Below are 20,049 nucleotides of genomic sequence, written 5' to 3'. Positions count from 1 at the left end.
GAAAAGCTCCATAACAGTTAATAAAAAAAATATATAAAGAATTTACAGTGAAAAAGGATCAGTTTCTTAACAGTAGAAATGTGATTTTAGAATCATCCAAATGAGTAATACAACCAAGACAAAGTAAAGACAATTTGATTTCTGCAAGAGTGTTATACTGTAATAAACAGGTTGTATTTACATATACAGCAATATACATATTTCATTTACAAAGCAGCGATGAAATGCAATAGACAGTTATAAATATAGATAGGATGTATTTACATTTACAGTGTAGGATATGAATGGCCAAAGTATGTGCTTAAGGAAATTGAGTATGAGACAATCTGTATGCATTGAGATGGACTTTGTACTACAAACTATTGAGTAAACTGTGAATAGTAGGAAAGTACTGAAAAACAGGAGCCTGCTTGAAAGCAGGAAATGTGCCTTATATGGAAGTGTATCCTATTTTCTTTCTCTGCCTAGAGATGTAGTAATGTGAACTGCTTTAAGCCTATGGGTAAACCACTGATTGGTTAATTGTCTTTTGTACTAATTTGAAAGAGAGGAAGAAGTGTCTTGTCTTCATTTAAGGTAGAATGTTAAACACAACAATTGGTGCCATTTATTCGGATCTAAATTGACAATAGCTGCGGCAGTTGGGGATTGAACAAAATACTGCTAGTGAAAGGGCCCATGACAGAATTTTCTGTTCTGGCAGTGTTTCTTTCATTTCCTCTACTCGCCAGCTTTAAAATTTGGTATTAATAACTTTATAGAAATGTAATAATTTCTCTCATTCAGTTGTTTTGAGGTAAGTGGCATGCATTTCTTTTCTGCTATTGATTGTGCAGTATGAGAGTGGGTTAAAACAAAAAATTGGTGACATAAGAGTGAAAGGAGATACAAGAGTGAGGAAAATGACATTTTCAAAATGTCACAGCTAAATCTGTAAAATACAGCATAGCTTAGTATGTGAAAATGGGAGTATGGGAACCATAAAAGAGCCAGAAAGAGGTACACCAGCTGGTTATATGTATTTTCGTGTGTCCTGGGACAGTCCCCATAAATCAGTGGGTCGCACTCACTGAGGATGATGGCAAACTCGCCTTTCCAGAAAATGGTAGTTTTAATAAAAATATTTTGCTTAATCTCCAAGGAAAGTTAAGGAAGAAAGGGAGAAGAATACCAGGGTTGTGCTGGGCAGCATTTAATAATTGGATGACAGAGGCGAAAGAAAGAGAAAATAATTTGGTTAATCTCCAAGGAAAGTTAAGGAAGAAAGGGAGAAGAATACCAGGGTTGTGCTGGGCAGCATTTAATAATTGGATGACAGTGGCGAAAGAAAGAGAAAATAATTTGGTAATTAGCAGTCTAAAAGATAATCAGCAGAAATTAAAAGAGCAATTGAGGGAGTTACAACACACTGCTAGTAATTTAGATGTAGAAAATGGTAAATACTTGAAGGACCCACCCTTTAAGGGGCTTTATCCTGTGAAGGAATTAGCTAAATTGCAGATAACTGAATCATTAGAAGACGATAATGCCTGGCTTCTTCCACCACCAACTGCACCATCGATTGCACCCCTGTAGTACCAGCCCCCCCCTTGCTCAACAAGGAGCTGAAACACAGCAGCCAAATTCCACCACTAAAGATTCCACCCCAAGAGAGAAAGAACAAGCTGCGGATAGTTAGTTTAGTGAATCTGATCCAGAAACGAGCGATAGAAAAAAGGGACCAAGAACTCGTAGTAAGACTCATAAAGAAGCAAAAACTGTAATATATTTTAGAGCGAAACCCTATTATAAGGGAAAAGGGAAGCAACATTTACACCGACGAAGGCATTTTGGCCAGTTCCCCACTATAATTGACAGTGGGGATGGATATTTTTGGCCAGATAAATTTAATCCAGATTTAGAATCAGAGTCGTCAGACGACGACAGATTGTTACCTTTGAGGGAGGTACCTAACCCAGCCCATGCTAAAAGTGCACAGGAACCATGAACATTGTAGAACCTAGGGCTTGGTCGGTGGTTGATTTTCAAGCCATTACCAAATCACTACCGCCTATCCACACTAATCCAGCTAAGTTCCAGTGTGTGCTGGCGGGACATATTTGTTTACAAAATCCTACGGTAGAAAAGGTCAAGGCAATTCTTCAGTATGCCATACCGGCTGATCTGATGAAATGGATTTGGGACCATGCTAATGTCCCTACTCCGATTCCAAAACATGATACACAAGAAGATAATGGGTTTGAAGTGGTCAGACAGCAAATAGTAGATGCTATTACAGTAATAGTTCCACCCACACCCAACTGGTCCAAAATTAAGTCAGTTCTTCAAAAAGAAGATGAACCTGTAGACGAGTATTTAAATAGTCTCACTGAAGCCTATGAGGCTTACTCTGGTTACCCAGAACCCACCAAAGGGCCGGCACAGAGCAGATTGTCAGCTGCCTTCGTAGATGGGTTACACCCACAAGTACAGGATAAGCTAAAGGAAGTATGTTTAAACTGGCCTAGTCTTAGATTGCATGAATTAGTCACAGAAGTGCGACCACTTAGCACAGGAAAAAAAGGATTTACAGGAAAAATTGGTTAAAGCGCAGATTCAGATGTATACTGCCTTTGGGCAGCGTGGACAGGGAGGACGAGAACAGGAAAGAGGGAGAGGTGGACGCCAAGGGGCAGAAAATCAAAATAGACAAAACTGGCAGGAAACTCGATCAGCCCCACCCCAAAGCTATAATAATCAGACGGAGTGTTTCAATTGTGGCCAATTAGGCCATTGGAGAAATGAATGTCTGTATCTGGCTGAGCAACCTGCCCCACCCACTAATACGTCACCTCAGTGGAATTCTAATTGGACCCCATCCAATCGGCAGCCATCACAATGAAGGTTCCCTGAACAAAGACAACAGCAGTTGTGCCCTTTCATCCCTGTGGATCAAGATGGACCACATGTTATGTTGCTTGTCAAAAATAAACCGTACCCATTTTTTATTGACACTGGAGCAACCAAATCCATGTTCGCTGGCGAAGCAGCAATGAATGTCCCCCTGTCCAAGAACATAACTAGAGGGGTAGGTGTCTCTGGTATTCCTATTGAATATTCTGAAACTGTCCCAGTCCTAGTAACTTTGGGACCTTTACAAGACCATCATGCATTTTTAGTAGGACCCTCAGCACCTTTAAATTTATTGGGAAGAGATTTGATCTGTAAATTGGGAGCAGCCATCTTCTGCACAGCTGAAGGAGTATATTTACAAGTACCTTCAGATAAACAAGATAGTATTTTGGCTACTTTAAATGAAACTGTCACTCTGCAAACAATGTGTATGCAGTCTGACCTCGATAAAAATAAGCATCTAAATTCATTATCCTCTCATCTATAGACCACTCATGATAATGATGTTGGGTTTCTAATTTCAGCCACTCCTGTAAAAATAACCTTAAAACCCAGAGCAACGTTACCTCTGGTACCACAGTACTCTTTGATGGTAGAGGCTACATCTGGTATTGCCCCCGTCATTTCTGCCTTGGTACAACAAGGAATTATAGTACCTACAACAAGTCCATGTAATACTCCAATTCTGCTGGTAAGAAAACTGGTAAACAAGCTTACAGATTTGTGCAAGACCTGCGAGAAATCAATAAAGCTGTCTTGCCTGTTTTTCCAATTGTACCAAACCCAGCTACAGTTTTAAGCTGCATCCCACCTACAGCACATTGCTTTATGGTTATAGATATCTCATCAGCTTTCTTCTCTATCCCAGTACATTCAAATAGCCAGTATTTGTTTGCATTCACTTATAAGAGCCAACAGTATGCTTGGACATGACTACCCCAAAGAAATGTAGAATCTCCAACCCTATTCTCTAGAGAGATGCACAGACAACTGCAGGATTTACAGTCACCACCACGTTCAGTATTGGTCCAATATGTAGACAATATTCTTATAGCTTCACAAGATACTAAGTCTTGTATAGAGGACTCACTTCTAGTTTTAAACTTTTTAGCTGAATGAGGTTTTAAGGTAAATAAATCTAAACTGCAGTCCTGTCAAGAAAAGGTACAATACCTGGGACACACTATTTCTATGGGTTCACGTCAAATACTTCCAAGTAGAATTACCTCCATTCAGACTGCCCCCCGCCCTGTAACTCAAAGACAACTCAGGGGATTCCTTGGCCTAGCAGGATATTGTAGACAGTGGGTGCCCAATTTTTCAGAACTTTCGGCCCCTCTGTTACAGCTTCTAAAAAAGGAGGTCACAGACCCTCTGCCTTGGTCCCGCAAACATGAAAATGTCTTTCAGGCTATTAAAACGGCACTAATAAACCCACCTCCCCTGGGGCTCCCAGATTATTCTAAACCCTTTGTTTTCTTCTGTTGTGAAAGAAATAAAACTGCCCTGGGCCTGCTGGCACAAGCACACATGGGAGGCTATTGACCTATAGCATATTACAGCACTCAGTTAGACCCTGTTGCTTCTGGCTATCCACCCTGTTTACGAGCGGTGGCAGCCGCTGCTGTTTTGATCGATATGGCAGCACCGTTGACATTAGGACATGACACTATACTAGCAGTATCTCTTGCAGTGCAAGCGTTACTCTTAAAAACATAGTACCTTTCTAATGCTCACCTCACTAAATATGAGTTAAGTTTATTAAGTAATCCCATTGCCCACCACTAAACCCTGCTTCATTGATTCCAACTAGTGACGAGGGCAAATCACATGACTGTGTGCTTCTAGTTAACACTGTTCTTTCTCCTAGGTTAAATTTGCAAGATGTTCCTTTGCCTAATCCTGATTTAGTTCTGTTTGTAGATGTGTCCTGTTTACGAAATAATCTTGGTGAACTCCAGGCTGCATGGTCAGTCTGCTCACCATCTGCAGTTTTACAAACTGGACAATTACCATCTGGCACTTCCGCACAAGTCGCTGAATTAGTGGCACTTTCGCATGCATGTAAAATGGCCAAAGACAGATCTGTTACTATTTATACTGATTCACGTTATGCCCATGGTGTTGTTAATGATTTTGGTACCCTGTGAAAAGAAAGGGGGTTTTTGACATCCTCTGGGGCACCAATTAAAAATTACCTGTATATTAATCACCACTTACAGGATTTATTATTACCTTCCAAAATTGTTGTTGTCAAGTGTGCAGCTCACCAGTCTAAAAACTCCCTAGTAGCCAAGGGAAATAATTTGGCTGACTGGGCTGCCAAGCAGGCTGCTCTTTCAAATACTGTTCAGGGACAATTTCTGCAACCTATTTTACAAACAGTTACTTTTGACACTACTGTTTTAAAAACTTTACAAAGTGAAGCATTGGAATCAGAAAGTAAAACATGGCTGGCACACAGTTGTTTCAAATGCTCTGATTCAATTTGGCAGCATCCTGATGGCAGATTAATTTGCCCCATATCTATGTTAAATTTTCTTATAAAAGCATATCATTTGCCAGTTCATGTAGGAGTACAATCATTAATGAAACAAATCCAGAAGGATTGGTTCATCCCAGGACTTTCTGCTTCTGTGCATCATTTTTTGAGCACGTGCTCCATTTGTTTACAGCATAACATTTCAAAAGGCACTCTGGCTCCCGCTCAACTGGTGCCAAAACCAATGGGACCATTTTGTGCTTTACAGTGGGACTTTATTGAACTCCCACCTTGTACTCGTTTTAAATATGTTTTGACTGTTGTTGATATTTTTTTCTGGGTGGTTAGAAGCCTACCCGTGTGCTAAAAACGATGCTATTTCAGTTGCAAAAAATTGTGTTATGAATTGATACCTCGTTTTAGTGTTCCTTGTCAAATATACTCTGACCGTGGAATGCATTTTACCGCTAAGTTAGTTGAATCATTGTGTACAATGCTAGGCATTACTTTGAAATTTCATTGTCCGTATAGACCACAGGAATCAGGTGTTATTGAACGAATGAATCAGACCTTAAAAACTAGACTTGCTAAAGTCACTTCAGAAACAGGTTTAACTTGGGTGCAGGCCTTACCACTAGCCTTGCTTTCCATGCGAGCACAACTGCATCCTACTAAGGGTCTAACTCCATATGAAATTCTCATGGGTCGCCCTCTGCATATGCCCATGAGACCACCACCACCTTTATCTAAATATGATGCATTTAATAATGATATTCTCTTGTACTGCAAATCTCGTTTCCTTCCTACCGTTTCACCACCAAGTAGCAGCTGCTCAACACCTTCCAGATCCTTTCCTGTCATCTGCCTTCAACCAGGCGATTGGGTTTACGTTAAGTCTTTCTCTAGGAAAACAGCACTCCAGCCATGCTGGAAGGGGCCTTTCCTGGTTCTTCTGGCAATGTCATCTGCTGTGCGACTGCAAGGATCTCCAACCTGGATCCACATTTCACACGTCAAAAAAGTTGTGCCGTCTGAAGACTAACAGCCTTTACATTTTTTAACTTGAGATTCTCCTCCCATTGCCACTCATACTCAAAGTAGAACTATTCCAGTACTTGACAATGCTTAACATTTACCCTTTTAAAAACTCGTAACTCCTGACACTACGCAAACTCAACAACCATTTCCACAAAAATATTGGACAGCCATTTTGATGGTCATTCTTGTTGTACTGCTATTTTTAATGTGGCCATTTTTATTTCCTGCTCCATTGATGAATCACACCAAGCGAGCTATTTGGCATCCACCTTTCAACACCTACCAAGCTATTAAATTTGCCTATGCATCATCCCTCAATGTCTCTGGCTGTTGGATCTGTACTGCTTTACCTACTGTTCATGGGGGATTGATGCTAAGTACAGTCCCTTTAGGGGCTAATGAAACCTGGATGAATCTGATCTATGACACTTCAAATGTCACTTCAAAAGACAGGATAGCATTACATCTGTTTAACTGTCAAAATGGAACTGTGTGTTTTCAGAAATTTGGTAAAGTCAAGGTAGGATGGAGTTTTTGTAATGTGACAGTTCCCTACAGGTGTAATAATAACTCCACCTACTGTAACACAACCTACGATTCATTTTGTGAACTGGTGCATAAAACATACAAAGAGGTAAGAAATAATTCCATCCTATACAAACAGCTGGGATTGATCGATAAGAAGGTGTTTCATTCTGAACAAGGTTATATAAATAGTAATATCACCACTAAGGTGGAAAATTGCTACTTTGTGTGTGGTAGAAGAGCCTATAAATGGCTACCAGGAAACTGGTCTGGTAGCTGTTTCTTAGGTTATTTAGTCCCAGCCATCTGATATACACCTGCTTTACCTCAAGGAAAAATTTGGAATGTTCAAGAGGTTAAAAAGCCTGCCAATCCGGTAGGCCAAATTGATGCTTCATGGATTTATCATCATGACTTAGCTCATGCTGGCACCAAAGGACTATCTCATATGAACTTGGGTGATGACGTCATATCATGGGCTGGTATAATTCTAGCATACGGAGCAGTAAAATCAATTTGGGAACTGAGAAAACTGTCCAAATTGCTTGAAGTATTAAGCAATGCCACATTTTCTGCTTTAGAACTAGTGACTGATGAACTGACTGCTATGAGAGCTGTAGTTCTCCAAAACCATATGGCTCTCGATTTCACCTTAGCGGTGAAAGGTGAAACTTGCGCTTTAATCCAGGAGGAGTGTTGTACGTTTATTCCTGACAATCAGCACAAATTGAAAGTCATCTTGAACTCATTCAGAGAGTCTCCAAGCTCTCTAAGGCCAAGGAGGCCGATAACTCAACATGGGTATGGTTAACCAACCTGTTCTCAGGTTGGGGAAGTGGACTATTGAAGTTAATTTTATTAATCACAGTATTAGCTCTTATTGCTTTTCTTGCTGTGTTTTTGATCAAAGCACTGATTTTTAAATTAATGTCTTTTAAGACTACTAAACAGGTGCCAAAGTTTTATATTCCTACAGTTATGAATATGGATGATGAAATAAAAATGCGTGACAAAGTTAAAGGAACCAGCCACATGGTTATGTTAGACTTAGGGCAAATGTATGATCGACTAAATGGTGATGCTTACACAGCATCAAATGGGGGATTGTAGAATATGAATGGCCAAAGTATGTGCTTAAGGAAATTGAGTATGTGACAATCTGTATGCATTGAGATGGACTTTGTACTTCGAACTCTGAGTAAACTGTGAATAGTAGAAAAGTACTGAAAAACAGGAGCCTGCTTGAAAGCAGGAAATGTGCCTTATATGGAAGTGTATCTAATTTTCTTTCTCTGTCTAGAGATGTAGTAATGTGAACTGCTTTAAGCCTATGGGTAAACCACTGATTGGTTAATTGTCTTTTGTACTAATTTAATTGGTCTAGTTTACATTTTTGTACTGTCAGCAGTATCACCAGCATATAAGCTTATGCATTCCTTTGTTCGGGGAGTCTCCCTGGTACTTTCCATGAGGCTCCCACACGTGTGTAATAAATACCACTGAAAGAGAGGAAGAAGTGCCTTGTCTTCATTTAAGGTAGAATGTTAAATGCAACAACAGGATAAGGTAGTAAAACTGGAAAGTTAGGGGTTGGTGATAGACTAGAGATCTGAAAGAGAACGAGAGAGAGTCAGGGTGTGAACAAGCATATAGCCAGGGGGAGTCTGTTTTAGGTTGTGTTTAAAGCCAGATGCATAGCTGTCCTCTTAACACATGCACTGGCAGTAACTAAAAACATTAAAAAGGCAAAGCTTTAAAAAACTGTAAAGTGAACTTTTCAAGAAATCAAACTCATATACTAAAGGATATTTGTTACTGGAAAATTAAGTTTTAAAAAGTTCAGTCATTATTGTGCATATTTTATGACTGTTCAGAAATATTATATAGTTCTGATTAATTGCATTAATATCCCATATCATGGACAACATTGATGGTCCTAGGCTTGACACTTTGCTGTCTTTCTTTCGCACAGTAGTCATCATTATGCCACCATGGGGTAAGGGCAGTTCAAACCAGTTGTTCTTCCAAGTGAAGAATGAAAAATAGTCAAAAAAGTACTCTAAACTGACTGCTAAAACTAGAAATAACCTTTACCTTATTTCATGCTCTTTGTCGGTGGCTATATCTGTAGAAACATGTTAATAAAAGTCTGTAAGTCTTACTAATTCTTGATTTTTCTATCTCTTTTTCCTCCTTTTTCATCTCTCACTAATTATTTTTTTGTTTGTTTGGCAACAGAATGGTACTTTAAAAATTATTGATCGAAAAAAGCACATATTCAAGCTTGCTCAAGGAGAATACATTGCTCCAGAGAAGATAGAAAACATCTACATACGCAGTGAACCTGTAGCACAGTTATACATCCATGGAGACAGTTTGCAGGTAAATCTAAAACAGCTGCATACTTTTTTTCACTTTTTTAATTTCCTCCATTTCCATATTCTTTTCATTTGTATTAATGCAAAACCAACCGTCTAATTAAAACATTGCTCTGAAAAGACTGAATTTCACTTGCTTCCTTTGCTTCTAAAAATCATTTTATTGCACAAAATGGTTTACACTTAAAAATATATTAATTTGTGTTATTTTGTGCTGAGAACTAAACTTAAAAGTCTGTCTGACTTTAAGAAGTTACATCCCAGAATAGGTGGTGGTGTAAGGTATGACTGTGAATTTAACTTGCTGGGACACACGGTTAGCTTATTCAGTTTTGAAATGGGTGGTGGTACTGTGTAAAGGTGGTCTTTTGGTGCCAGAAAACACTAATGAGAGTTGTTAGGCTTCTCAGTGACTAGCAAGAAATATGTCCTTCAAGTAGGGGAGAGAGAGTGAAGTAATTTTGCAAGTCAAATATTTTCAGTGAAATCTTGCTTGCAACCATATCTTGATTTTGGATGCCACTTTTTTGAAAACATTGGAAAGGTCGGCTTCTTTTCAAATGAAATATGCCAATAAAAAAGTGCCTGTAATACAAGTTTTGTCATATTACTGGTAAGGGGCAATATTAATGTAGTAACAGTCTTCTAGGAGACATTTTACAAGCTATAACATTACTTCACCTGCTCATACCTCTCTAGACTTAACAGTGAGACAGAAGAATTTTCTTGTATAGATAGAGAGAACCATGATTCAATGGATTATCTTCCCAATATATGGACCATCACTATCAAACAGGGGGTGGAGAAGGAAGTGGCTGAGCAGATTGAGCTGCTTCAGGAATCAGTGGTGTGTATAAAGTTGGCTAACAAGGGAGATAACACTAACAATACACTACAACATTTTCAGCATCAATACTGTGCAATATATTGGGAGAAGATGAATATCCAACCCTGGAACTCACATGGATCATTATGCCTCTGATATAAGCTGAATCATTAGCCTACTATTCTCCAATGATCATATGTCTCATAACCTCTGCAGTGTTTATTACAACATTTTAATGTAGTGCTTCCAACCAGCTGTGAAAGCTTCCAATCTTTCTGCTGACTGTGGATTAGATGTATTAAATCATTAGACTCATTAGGTTCTATATCATATTCCTTGGCATATCTTGGCAGTGTGCCATGTTTCCATGCTTAGTGTGAGTGATGTCGGCACATATGAGCACTTCATGATGTCTGTCTATTATGCAAAGAAATGCGGGCACCTGATCCAGTGCTGTATTCTGCTTACAGGCCATTGCAATGAGTAATGTCACCATGGTATGATACACACATGCTACTACAACAAGCCATTGCGATGAGTAATGGAACCATGGTATGATACACAAATGCTACTACAACAAGCCATTGCTATGAGTAATGTCACCATGGTATGATACACACATGCTACTACAACAAGCCATTGCTATGGGTAATGTCACCATGGTATGATGCACACATGCTACTACAACAAGCCATTGCTATGAGTAATGTTACCATGGTATGATACACACATGCTACTATAACAAGCCATCGCTATGCGTAATGTCACCATGGTATGATACACACATGCTACTACAACAAGCCATTGCTATGAATAATGTCACCATGGTATGATACACACATGCTACTACAACAAGCCATTGCTATGAGTAATGTCACCATGGTATGATACACACATGCTATTACAACAAGCCATTCCTTGAGTAATGTCACCATGGTATGATACACACATGCTACTACAACAAGCCATTGCTATGAGTAATGCCACCATGGCATGATGCATACATGCTACTACAACAAGCCATTGCTATGAGTAATGTCACCATGGTATGATACACACATGCTACTACAACAAGCCATTGCAATGAGTAATGTCATCATGGAATGATACACACACACGCTACTACAATACACATTTCCTATAACTTCTGCCCATTTGTCTGCCACAGTGTTCATAGTGTTTACATCATATAGGCAATAACTATTGATGAACTTTTTTAACTGCCCCCTGTAGCTCTCCTGATAGATAATGGAGGTCTCTATTTCACAGCCCTAGGAGCTGGGTTGCAATCCTGACTTATGTTTACTTTCAATAAAGAGTTCATACCTCTCAACATCTAAGCACTGGAAATCTAGACAAAGCCAATTATAATGAGGGTCAAAGGTCCAAAATCAGGGACAGATTTTAACTATCACTGTTAAAATTTAGGTAGTGCTAGAATAACAAGTTTCATGTTAACATGCATTTTCTGAAGGATTTGAAGTCTGAAACTCAAATGCATGTCATTTAATGACTTTAATCCTCAATGATATGCCAGAAAACTACAAATTTTATTAAGTACCGTCAAAAAATATGAGGCAAAATCTGAACAGTTAAAGAGGTATGACAGAGCTTGCTTGTGGTCCTCATGTCTTTATGGACATGATGGTTGACTGACTATACAATATTTTGAATTTGTATATCTGTGAATACATAAATACATGCGCGCGCGTGCACACACACACACACACACACACACACACACACACACACACACACACACACACATGAAAAAATACTTTGGATTGTTTATACTGAAGGAAGAAAAACACAAGTAGCAGAGCAGTCGAACCAGTGGGGAAAAAACATAAATAACTATGAGAGCTACTATCAGCTATTTCATTTCTTCATACTAGGCACTCTATGAGTGTTCTTGATCTTTGAGTAGTCCAATTCAAAAAATTCAAAAGTAAACATTGCTCAATAAAGTGTGGGGGTGCAGGGTGCCTGAAATAGTACATTTCAGTACTCCAATACCTGCCAGGGTATTTTCCAAGAGAAAACCAATCACCTGTTAGCTGGGAGTAAGTAGCTTCTGAAGTTAGGTGAACCCTGTAGCTAGTGAGTACATAGCAACCAAATACTGGAAATGGTAAAGAGTGGAGAGCAAAAGTCAAGTTAATGCCTAAATGTAGGAAAGGATTAAAAGGGCATCCTTTGGGAGTCAATGCTGAGCTGTTTTGTATTTGAAATTGTAAACATTACTTTACTAAAATATTGGCAGCACCAGAGCCCATTAAGTACCATTCAGCTACAAAGGAACAGTTAGCATATAAAATTGCTCTGAACCAAACAACAGACAGATTAGTTCCAGGAAAAGTATGCCACAGGACTGGCAAGTTAAGGTTGTTGAGAACATTTGTTTAACTTTAAACATGGTGCATGCCGGTACATCATTTGGACAGCATAGTGGTGCAGCGGTAGCATTGTCACCTCACAGCAAGAGGTTCTGCGGTTCAATTCTCAGCTGGCATGCCTTCTGTGTGGAGTCTGCATGTCCTCCCTGCATTCATGTGGGTTTCCTCTGGATGCTCCAGTTTCCTCCCATGTTCAAAGACATGCATCTGGAGTGTTTCTCCCCGGGCCGCCGCTAAAAATTGACTTTGTTCCATGTCAGACTTTCCCGGTTAACAAATGTTAAATAAATAAATCTATCACTGTATTCCTAAATGCATCCTATTAGCAGCAGTATATAAAGGAGGAAAGACAAAAATCAGACCAGTATAGTTGAATTTAAAAAAATAATATTGATAGGAAATAAACAACAAGGAAACTTTTCAGAAAGGTCCAGCAAATACTTGTTTGTTTGTTTATTTATTTTCATTTCTTGACAATGATTGCCCAACTGAGGACGTACCATTTTAACTGGAGTCCCAGGGAGAAAAGCTCTGGAATCATGACAGTATGTTAAGTGATTGCATACTTCTCAACCTCAGCATTAAAAATCATACACTGACCTTTAAAAATCACAACAGAGGGTCAGACAGTAGAACATTTTCTTGTTTTTCAGAGCAGAAGGTCTTCATATAGTAGACCCTAACCAGTAGTAGGAAGTCTTTGCTTAGGCTTAGCTTATTTATTTATTAACATATGTATCCAAAATACAGGTCTGCTTTTATGAAGGACATAGTGCAATGCTAAATTTGAGGTCTAAATTCAAAGAGCTATCTCTAAATCATAGCACTTTAAAGGTGTGAGTCAATACACATAAAGAACATGCTTGAGACATAATGAAACAGCATGCACAGTATGATTCAAAACACTGTAAGTTGAGGTAATAGTATATATCAGATATACATAGGGCCCAATTCCAAAAGACTTGCTCTCAGTGTAAGTTACCACTTAAACTGAGAGCAGGTAGTTTGGAATCTGGTCCCCAGTGCAAGCCTGTTTATAGATAGGCCTTACACCAAAGTAAGTCCCTTACACCGACAGCAAGTCTTTTGGAATCAAGGCAAACTTGCACTGACAGCAACTCTTTTGGAGTCTGGCCCACTGGGTACCTACATCTTAAGTTGCAAAGGCAAAACCCCATCTTACTAATTTGTGCTAAGCTATACCCTGACCCTGACCCAGCCTCATTACTGCACCTTACCTTAGAACAAAGCTTTCTGTAACACTACCCCTATCCATATAAAGTGCGTCTGAATTTGGGGTTAGTGTTTTAGTGACTATACCACAAAAAAGAAAACGCTTATTTACATTTTGCAATTTTTTGTGTATACAATATTACTTGTTTTTGGTAAGGTACAATAGGTTGACACTGATTATTTGTGTTTCAATGCCTTAACATTTCGAACAATCAACACAGGTTCATATATGTATATCTTTGTGTGTGTGTGTGTGTGTGTGTGTGTGTGTGTGTGTGTGTGTGTGTGTGTGTGCGTGCATGCAAATACCATTTAGTTGAATCTTGTAACAATATTGCTGGAATTTTTGTTAATTGTGACATGTCAAAAGTGCTCTTCTTTATTAAATGTCTCATGATCTTGAAATCTAAAATTAAACAATACAGATATTAATAACATAATATACTTTTTTCTTGCTAGCTTCATAGGTGTATGTTTCTATCTATAATGAAAGGGAGAAAGCAGTATTATTTATGACCTGTAGCATTCAGAAATACTATTTTGCATGTATAATCAAAGCAGTGAATGCTGTGAATAACCACTCTTATAATTTACGACAACAGCAGTACCTTAATATTAAAATAATCTATAAATTTAGAACAATAACATTCAGTATACCTTCCTGTTCTGAACAATATCAGGATGATTTGTAATTAGGTTCATTATTACAGAACAAAAACAGTGTTTCAATGAAACTCATTTAAGGGAACAGTCATTTGAGGAACAAAAAGAATAAATATGATTTCCTGCAAAATATGTTTAAATATCTAAATCATTTTGGTAATTAAATATCTAAATATTTTGACAGGGGGCTATGTCCACTGAATCCCAACTAAATATATTAACTCTGACATTGCATTATGGTAGAGCAAAGAGAATACTTCATATGGTGTAAAACCAAGTATTGTCTTTATTATGAAGTAACCCAACCATACATGTTAGCATATTTAGTTATAGGGTTGAGCAGAGGGCACAGTCCTCTATATCAGGGGGGATAAGTGACCTGACCCTGCAAACTAAGTTGTAGTATTACTCTGTCTGTTCTTCATGGAGTTAGTCAAGATCATTTGCTTTTATTAAATTTGGCTGTAATGTGCAACACACGCACGCGCACACACACACACACACACACACACACACACACACACACACACACACACACACACACACACATGCACACACACATACACACACACACACACACACACACACACACACACACACACACACACACACACACACACACACACACACACACACACACACACACACAAACACACACATACACATACACACACACACACATACTATACCTCTTCGCAGAAGAAATCTGGACAAAGCCAGAAATAATTGGGGGACAAAGCCCAAAAATACAGACACATTTTAAATATTGCTCTTTTAAATTTAGAAAGTTGTTAGAATAAAAGGTGTTATGTTAGCATGCATTTAATGTAAGATATGAAGTCTGAAACTGAAATATCTGTCATTAAGTAGTGACTTCAGTCCTCAATGATTTGACAGAAAACCGCAAATTTTATGACAAGCAGACAAAAAATATGAGGCAAAAATCTGGGAATTCTAGTTGAAAGGTATGATGTGTGTGTGTGTGTGTGTGTGTGTGTGTGTGTGTGTGTGTGTGTGTGTGTGTGTGTGTGTGTGTGTTATAGTGTTATAGTCCTACATGTGAGGCATAGGGGCTTGTTCCCTTGCAAAAACACTTATTTATTTATTTACTTTTTTTTTTTTTTGCACTTTGTCTGATTGGTCCGTTTTTTATGTTGGTTTTGGCAAAACAAGACTGAGCAAAATACAGCTCATTGAGTTACCATATACTGTAATATAAACTAAACCATTAACTCAATAAAGAACACATACCAGTAGTACGGCTTATTTTTGCAGGAGGCTGCACTTTGAGTACTTCCAGATATTGAAAACTCTGCCCACAACAAGGTCACACATTCATATATGTACGTTGGGGGGGGGTCTATATTAGATCATCAAAAGTTTAATAGTTATAATCACTAAAGATCGACCTTTAGTAATCGAACCATTAAAACTTTGAATATTTATAAAAATATATTCAAAACAAAAAAAAAAAACTAAAAGGTGTAGGCAGGCTAGCAAGACCCCCCTGCACCCCCCCACACCCCCACTACTTACATATACCAACTCTGAGACCACACTGCATTGAAGTAAATGGAAATCTCCCCTTACAGAGATTTCCGTTTAACCGTTCGATGTTCTGCACTTTCACTATTGTCTTGCTAACAATATCAGCTTCGATATTGTCAGTCTTCGAGAAAATAATATAGACCCTTTTGTGTGTGTGTGCGTGTGTGTGTGTGTGTGTGTGTGTGTGTGTGTGTGTGTGTGTGTGTGTGTGTGTGTGTGTGTATCATATTCATACTGCAAGTTTGTTCTGGACATAGTCTTCAATATATGAAAGCAAAGAGTGCAGCCTCCTGCAAAATGAAGCTGTAGCACTAGTATGTCTTCGTTATGGACATTCATAGTAATGGAACATCACATGACTGCTTAATTATACAAATATATGTGTGTTCATAGGTTCATAGGTTGGTACTAGGCTATCGGCCCTAAGGCCTATATAAGCCTAGCCATAACAATTCCCTGGATATTTCTTCCCACAATATTTACTTCTCTGGACCCCTGTCTAGCAGGGCGACTGACATGATCCCCGGGGTGAATTTCCTATCTCCCGTCCAGTTATCAAGGTTCCTTTTGAAGAGGGCCAAAGAGGCGCTCTGCTTGACATGTATGGACAGTCTATTCCAGAGTATGGGGAGTCTCTGGGTCATATGTTTTTGTGGTTTGCAAGTTGTATTCATTTTTGAAGAAGTTCTTTACATGGACAAAAGGACTAAAGTGTTAAATAAAATTAAAATTTTGTTTCTACTGAGTCCTGCTTGTGGTCCCAGTATAACTATATCTCTTTGATTCTAAGTGCTGGTAAGAAGCTGAGCAGTGTAGACCAGACTTCCATATCCTCAGTAAAAGCATCCAGATCACCTTGTGGGATCCCCAGTCTCTTCCAGTCAAGCTGAGATGTATAATCCATACAGCATTCACTAGTTCTCTCCTGAGGCATTCTGTTAGTGAGCTATGCCTGGTACTTCTCCCATGGAAAGTACATAGTGGGTATATCCACTAGGTGATTAAAGTACCTCGGCTGACTCCATTTAACCAGGCTGTGAAGTGACTGTATTTTGTGATTCTTCCAGATTTCTGATCATCTTGCTCTATTGTGAAGAATGACCACAGCTATTCGAAGAAGGAAACACATTTTTGTTTTATTTCTAAGCACTATATGCAGCTCATGACCATAGGTAAAAATGGGAGCATAGATTAACTGTTTCTCAGAGAACTTCATCTTGTGACTCAGTTCTTGCCTTACCGACACTGCCAAATATAATCCCTCTGGTACTTTTATCAGTGAATCCAGCCACTTGTCACTCTCCCAGTGCCATCTACCTTCACTCTTGAACAAGAACCAAACATATTTAAATCTCCCCAATTGAAGTAGCTGCTTTCCCCTCATTTGCAGATGACAGTCTCCTGCTTTCCCCTCATTTGCAGATGACAGTCTCCTGCTTTCCCCTCATTTGCAGGTGGCAGTCTCCTGCATTCCCCTCATTTACAGATAGCAGTCTTCTGCATTCCCCTCCTTTGCAGATGACAGTCTCCTGCATTCCCCTCATTTTCAGATGGCAGTCTCCTGCTTTCCCCTCATTGGCAGATGGCAGTCTCCTGCTTTCCCCTCATTGGCAGATGGCAGTCTCCTGCATTCCCCTCATTTGCAGATTACAGTCTCCTGCTTTCCCCTCATTTGCAGATGGCAGTTTCCTGCTTTCCATTAGAGAACCATGACCGCTCAGCTGGTGGTGCTCATTTTCATTTCAGCTAACGTGTGAGACAAGGTACACTTTTCAGAATCCATTAGTTTGAACATGATGTTTCTTTTGGATAGGTTCTAACTAGCAGTAAAATCCAAAAACAAGTTCACAGCTGTGAGTCAAATCTGACAAGCTGACACCTCCCTCCCGTATCTCTGCCTTTTCTCATCTGAGCAATTAAGTCACCCATTAGGTCTCCATAATCAATAGGTGGTACCCTATGAAGCACCATATCCACAATGTCTGATAAGACTGAATGCTCTGAGTAGCTGTTAGCTGAATATCACAAACAACAAAGAGTTTTCTTTTCTGCAGTCATAGTTGTATCAAGTTGACCACCTCTTCTATCACTGCAGACTCACCTATTCTGCACACAGTTGTATCTCCAGAGGCCAAGGCCTTTCCTGTGGCTCAGCTCCAGAATAAGACAGCGATGACCTACACTTGATACATCCTATAGTTAAGCAATACTCACACCCAATTCCCATTCACCTCTGTCATAACAGTGGTATTTTAATATGCCCACAAATAGTGGCAGACTGTACATACCTAAGAAACAAAAAAGTAAGGTTTATTCCATTTATATGCATTGCACTGCTTAGATTTGTTTCTTAAAGGACAACATTTATCAGTATGTCCAAACTCAGAATATTTAAAGTAGTTTACCAAACTATCCAAACTGTAGTTTGTCCTTGAGAATATGTCTATTGCAACAAGAAGGCAGTTCTCCCTTTCTCGCTCACTTTTCTTCTCCAATTAATTTTAAAACTGGTTTACTGTATCTGGAATGCTTCTGCATGTTCTGACTGCAGGGGCACTCCTATACAGGGCTTTGCTGTAGCTCTAGAAGGGCAACATTTTGTCAACATTTTGGGGCTGCTATAACTTTTCCGTCAGTGCATATGAATTCCACAAGGGGATGTACATCATGGCCTACTCTTTGACTCTTCTTTGTGTCACTTTTATGTAAGATGGTTCATTCAGGTCAGGTATCTGAGATCATACAGCCATAGTAAATGTATAGGCCTAGTCATGAAACTATTATACATGCTATGCTGTGGCCATGCCTCGCTGTATCAGCCAGTCAGCCTTTAGTCTAACATAGCTACTAGCTTGTGTCAAAGTATACATTTTGGTTTCTCCACTTAGAACCACAAAGTAAACTTACTCATGTGGACACAGGTCCTGACACAACACCACCATCACTGAGCATTCTGCCATTTAGTGCAGAGGATTAATGCCATGGACTGTTACTTAGCTGCTTCCTGTTATCTAAGGTTTGATTCCCTCAACCTACATTTACCTTCTTTGCAACACTGAGTAAGTCACTTAACCAGACAGTGTTCTGATTCAACTGACAGGAGATATAACTTGAAGTCATCTCTGGCCACCATCTTTTGAATGTAATAACTGGCCTGTACAAATTTCAACCTTCATTGCACTCTCACAAGTTGTATGTGTGAGCTGTCATTCTGCCGGTGCCCAGTATAGGGTATCTGTACATCCCCTTCCCTTGTTTGGCTTGCTACACTAAGGTCTCGGTGCCCTCTTTTTGCATCATGACCAAGGTAGTCAGCCTCCCAGCCTAACACAGTATAAACTGGCCAATAGCTACCTATTAAAAATAAAATACCTTCAGAATAACATCCAAACCCAGATAACTCAATGCAGAGATACCTAAGGTTACTGTTAGATCCACTTTTAACCTTCAGTGCACACACAAAACAAGTTGTAAAACAAGTCTTTCAATGATTAAAGATTGCATACAAATACACTAATATTCTAACAGAGGACATGCATGCCATAGAACTACACATATTCATACTCAGATTAGAATATGGTCTTCTACTTATAGCCCTAAGTTTGCTACAGAACACAAACACAAATAACTACTAACAAAATATGCTATTTTGTATCAGTATCCCATTATAGAGACAAAATAGCTACTAAAAATATGCCATTTTGTATCGCTATCACATTATAGAGACAAAATAGCTACTAACAAAATATGTCATTTTGTATCACTATCCCATTATAGGTTCACAATAGCTGCTAAGAAAATATGTCATTTTGTATCACTATCACATTATAGATACAAAACAGCTACTAACAAAATAAGTAATTTTGTATTACTATCCCATTATTGAGAGCACCATTGCCTAACACTAAGTGGCTTCCCATAACTGCCAGAGCAACATTACTGCTTTGTACACTACATTTAAACTGCTGCTCAAAAGCCATTGTCCCACCCTCTTCCACACATACTATCACTAAAACCAGTATATCACTCTTTCCTCTAACGCAAAGGCTTAGTCCCAAAACAGCAGAA

The 20,049-nt window shown here is 39.0% G+C and overlaps 1 protein-coding gene across 5 annotated transcripts in view; it reads left to right on the top strand.

Moving 5' to 3' along the window:
• The window catches only part of ACSL6 (acyl-CoA synthetase long chain family member 6), a 1,926,773-nt gene that overhangs the window by 1,678,610 nt on the left and 228,114 nt on the right, over positions 1-20,049 (top strand). For all 5 annotated transcript variants that reach the window (XM_044069184.1, XM_044069185.1, XM_044069183.1 and 2 more), the window contains one exon: positions 9,176-9,319. In XM_044069184.1, the coding sequence (XP_043925119.1) occupies positions 9,176-9,319 (144 nt within the window). The remainder of the gene's footprint in view (positions 1-9,175; positions 9,320-20,049) is intronic.

This window comes from Protopterus annectens, chromosome 4.part0 (genome assembly GCF_019279795.1).
Source record: "Protopterus annectens isolate FY-2018-M chromosome 4.part0, PAN1.0, whole genome shotgun sequence".
NCBI classification, from domain to species: Eukaryota; Metazoa; Chordata; order Ceratodontiformes; family Protopteridae; genus Protopterus; species Protopterus annectens.
The sequence above is the reverse complement of the archived record's forward strand: the minus strand, read 5'-3'. Positions and strand labels throughout refer to the sequence as shown.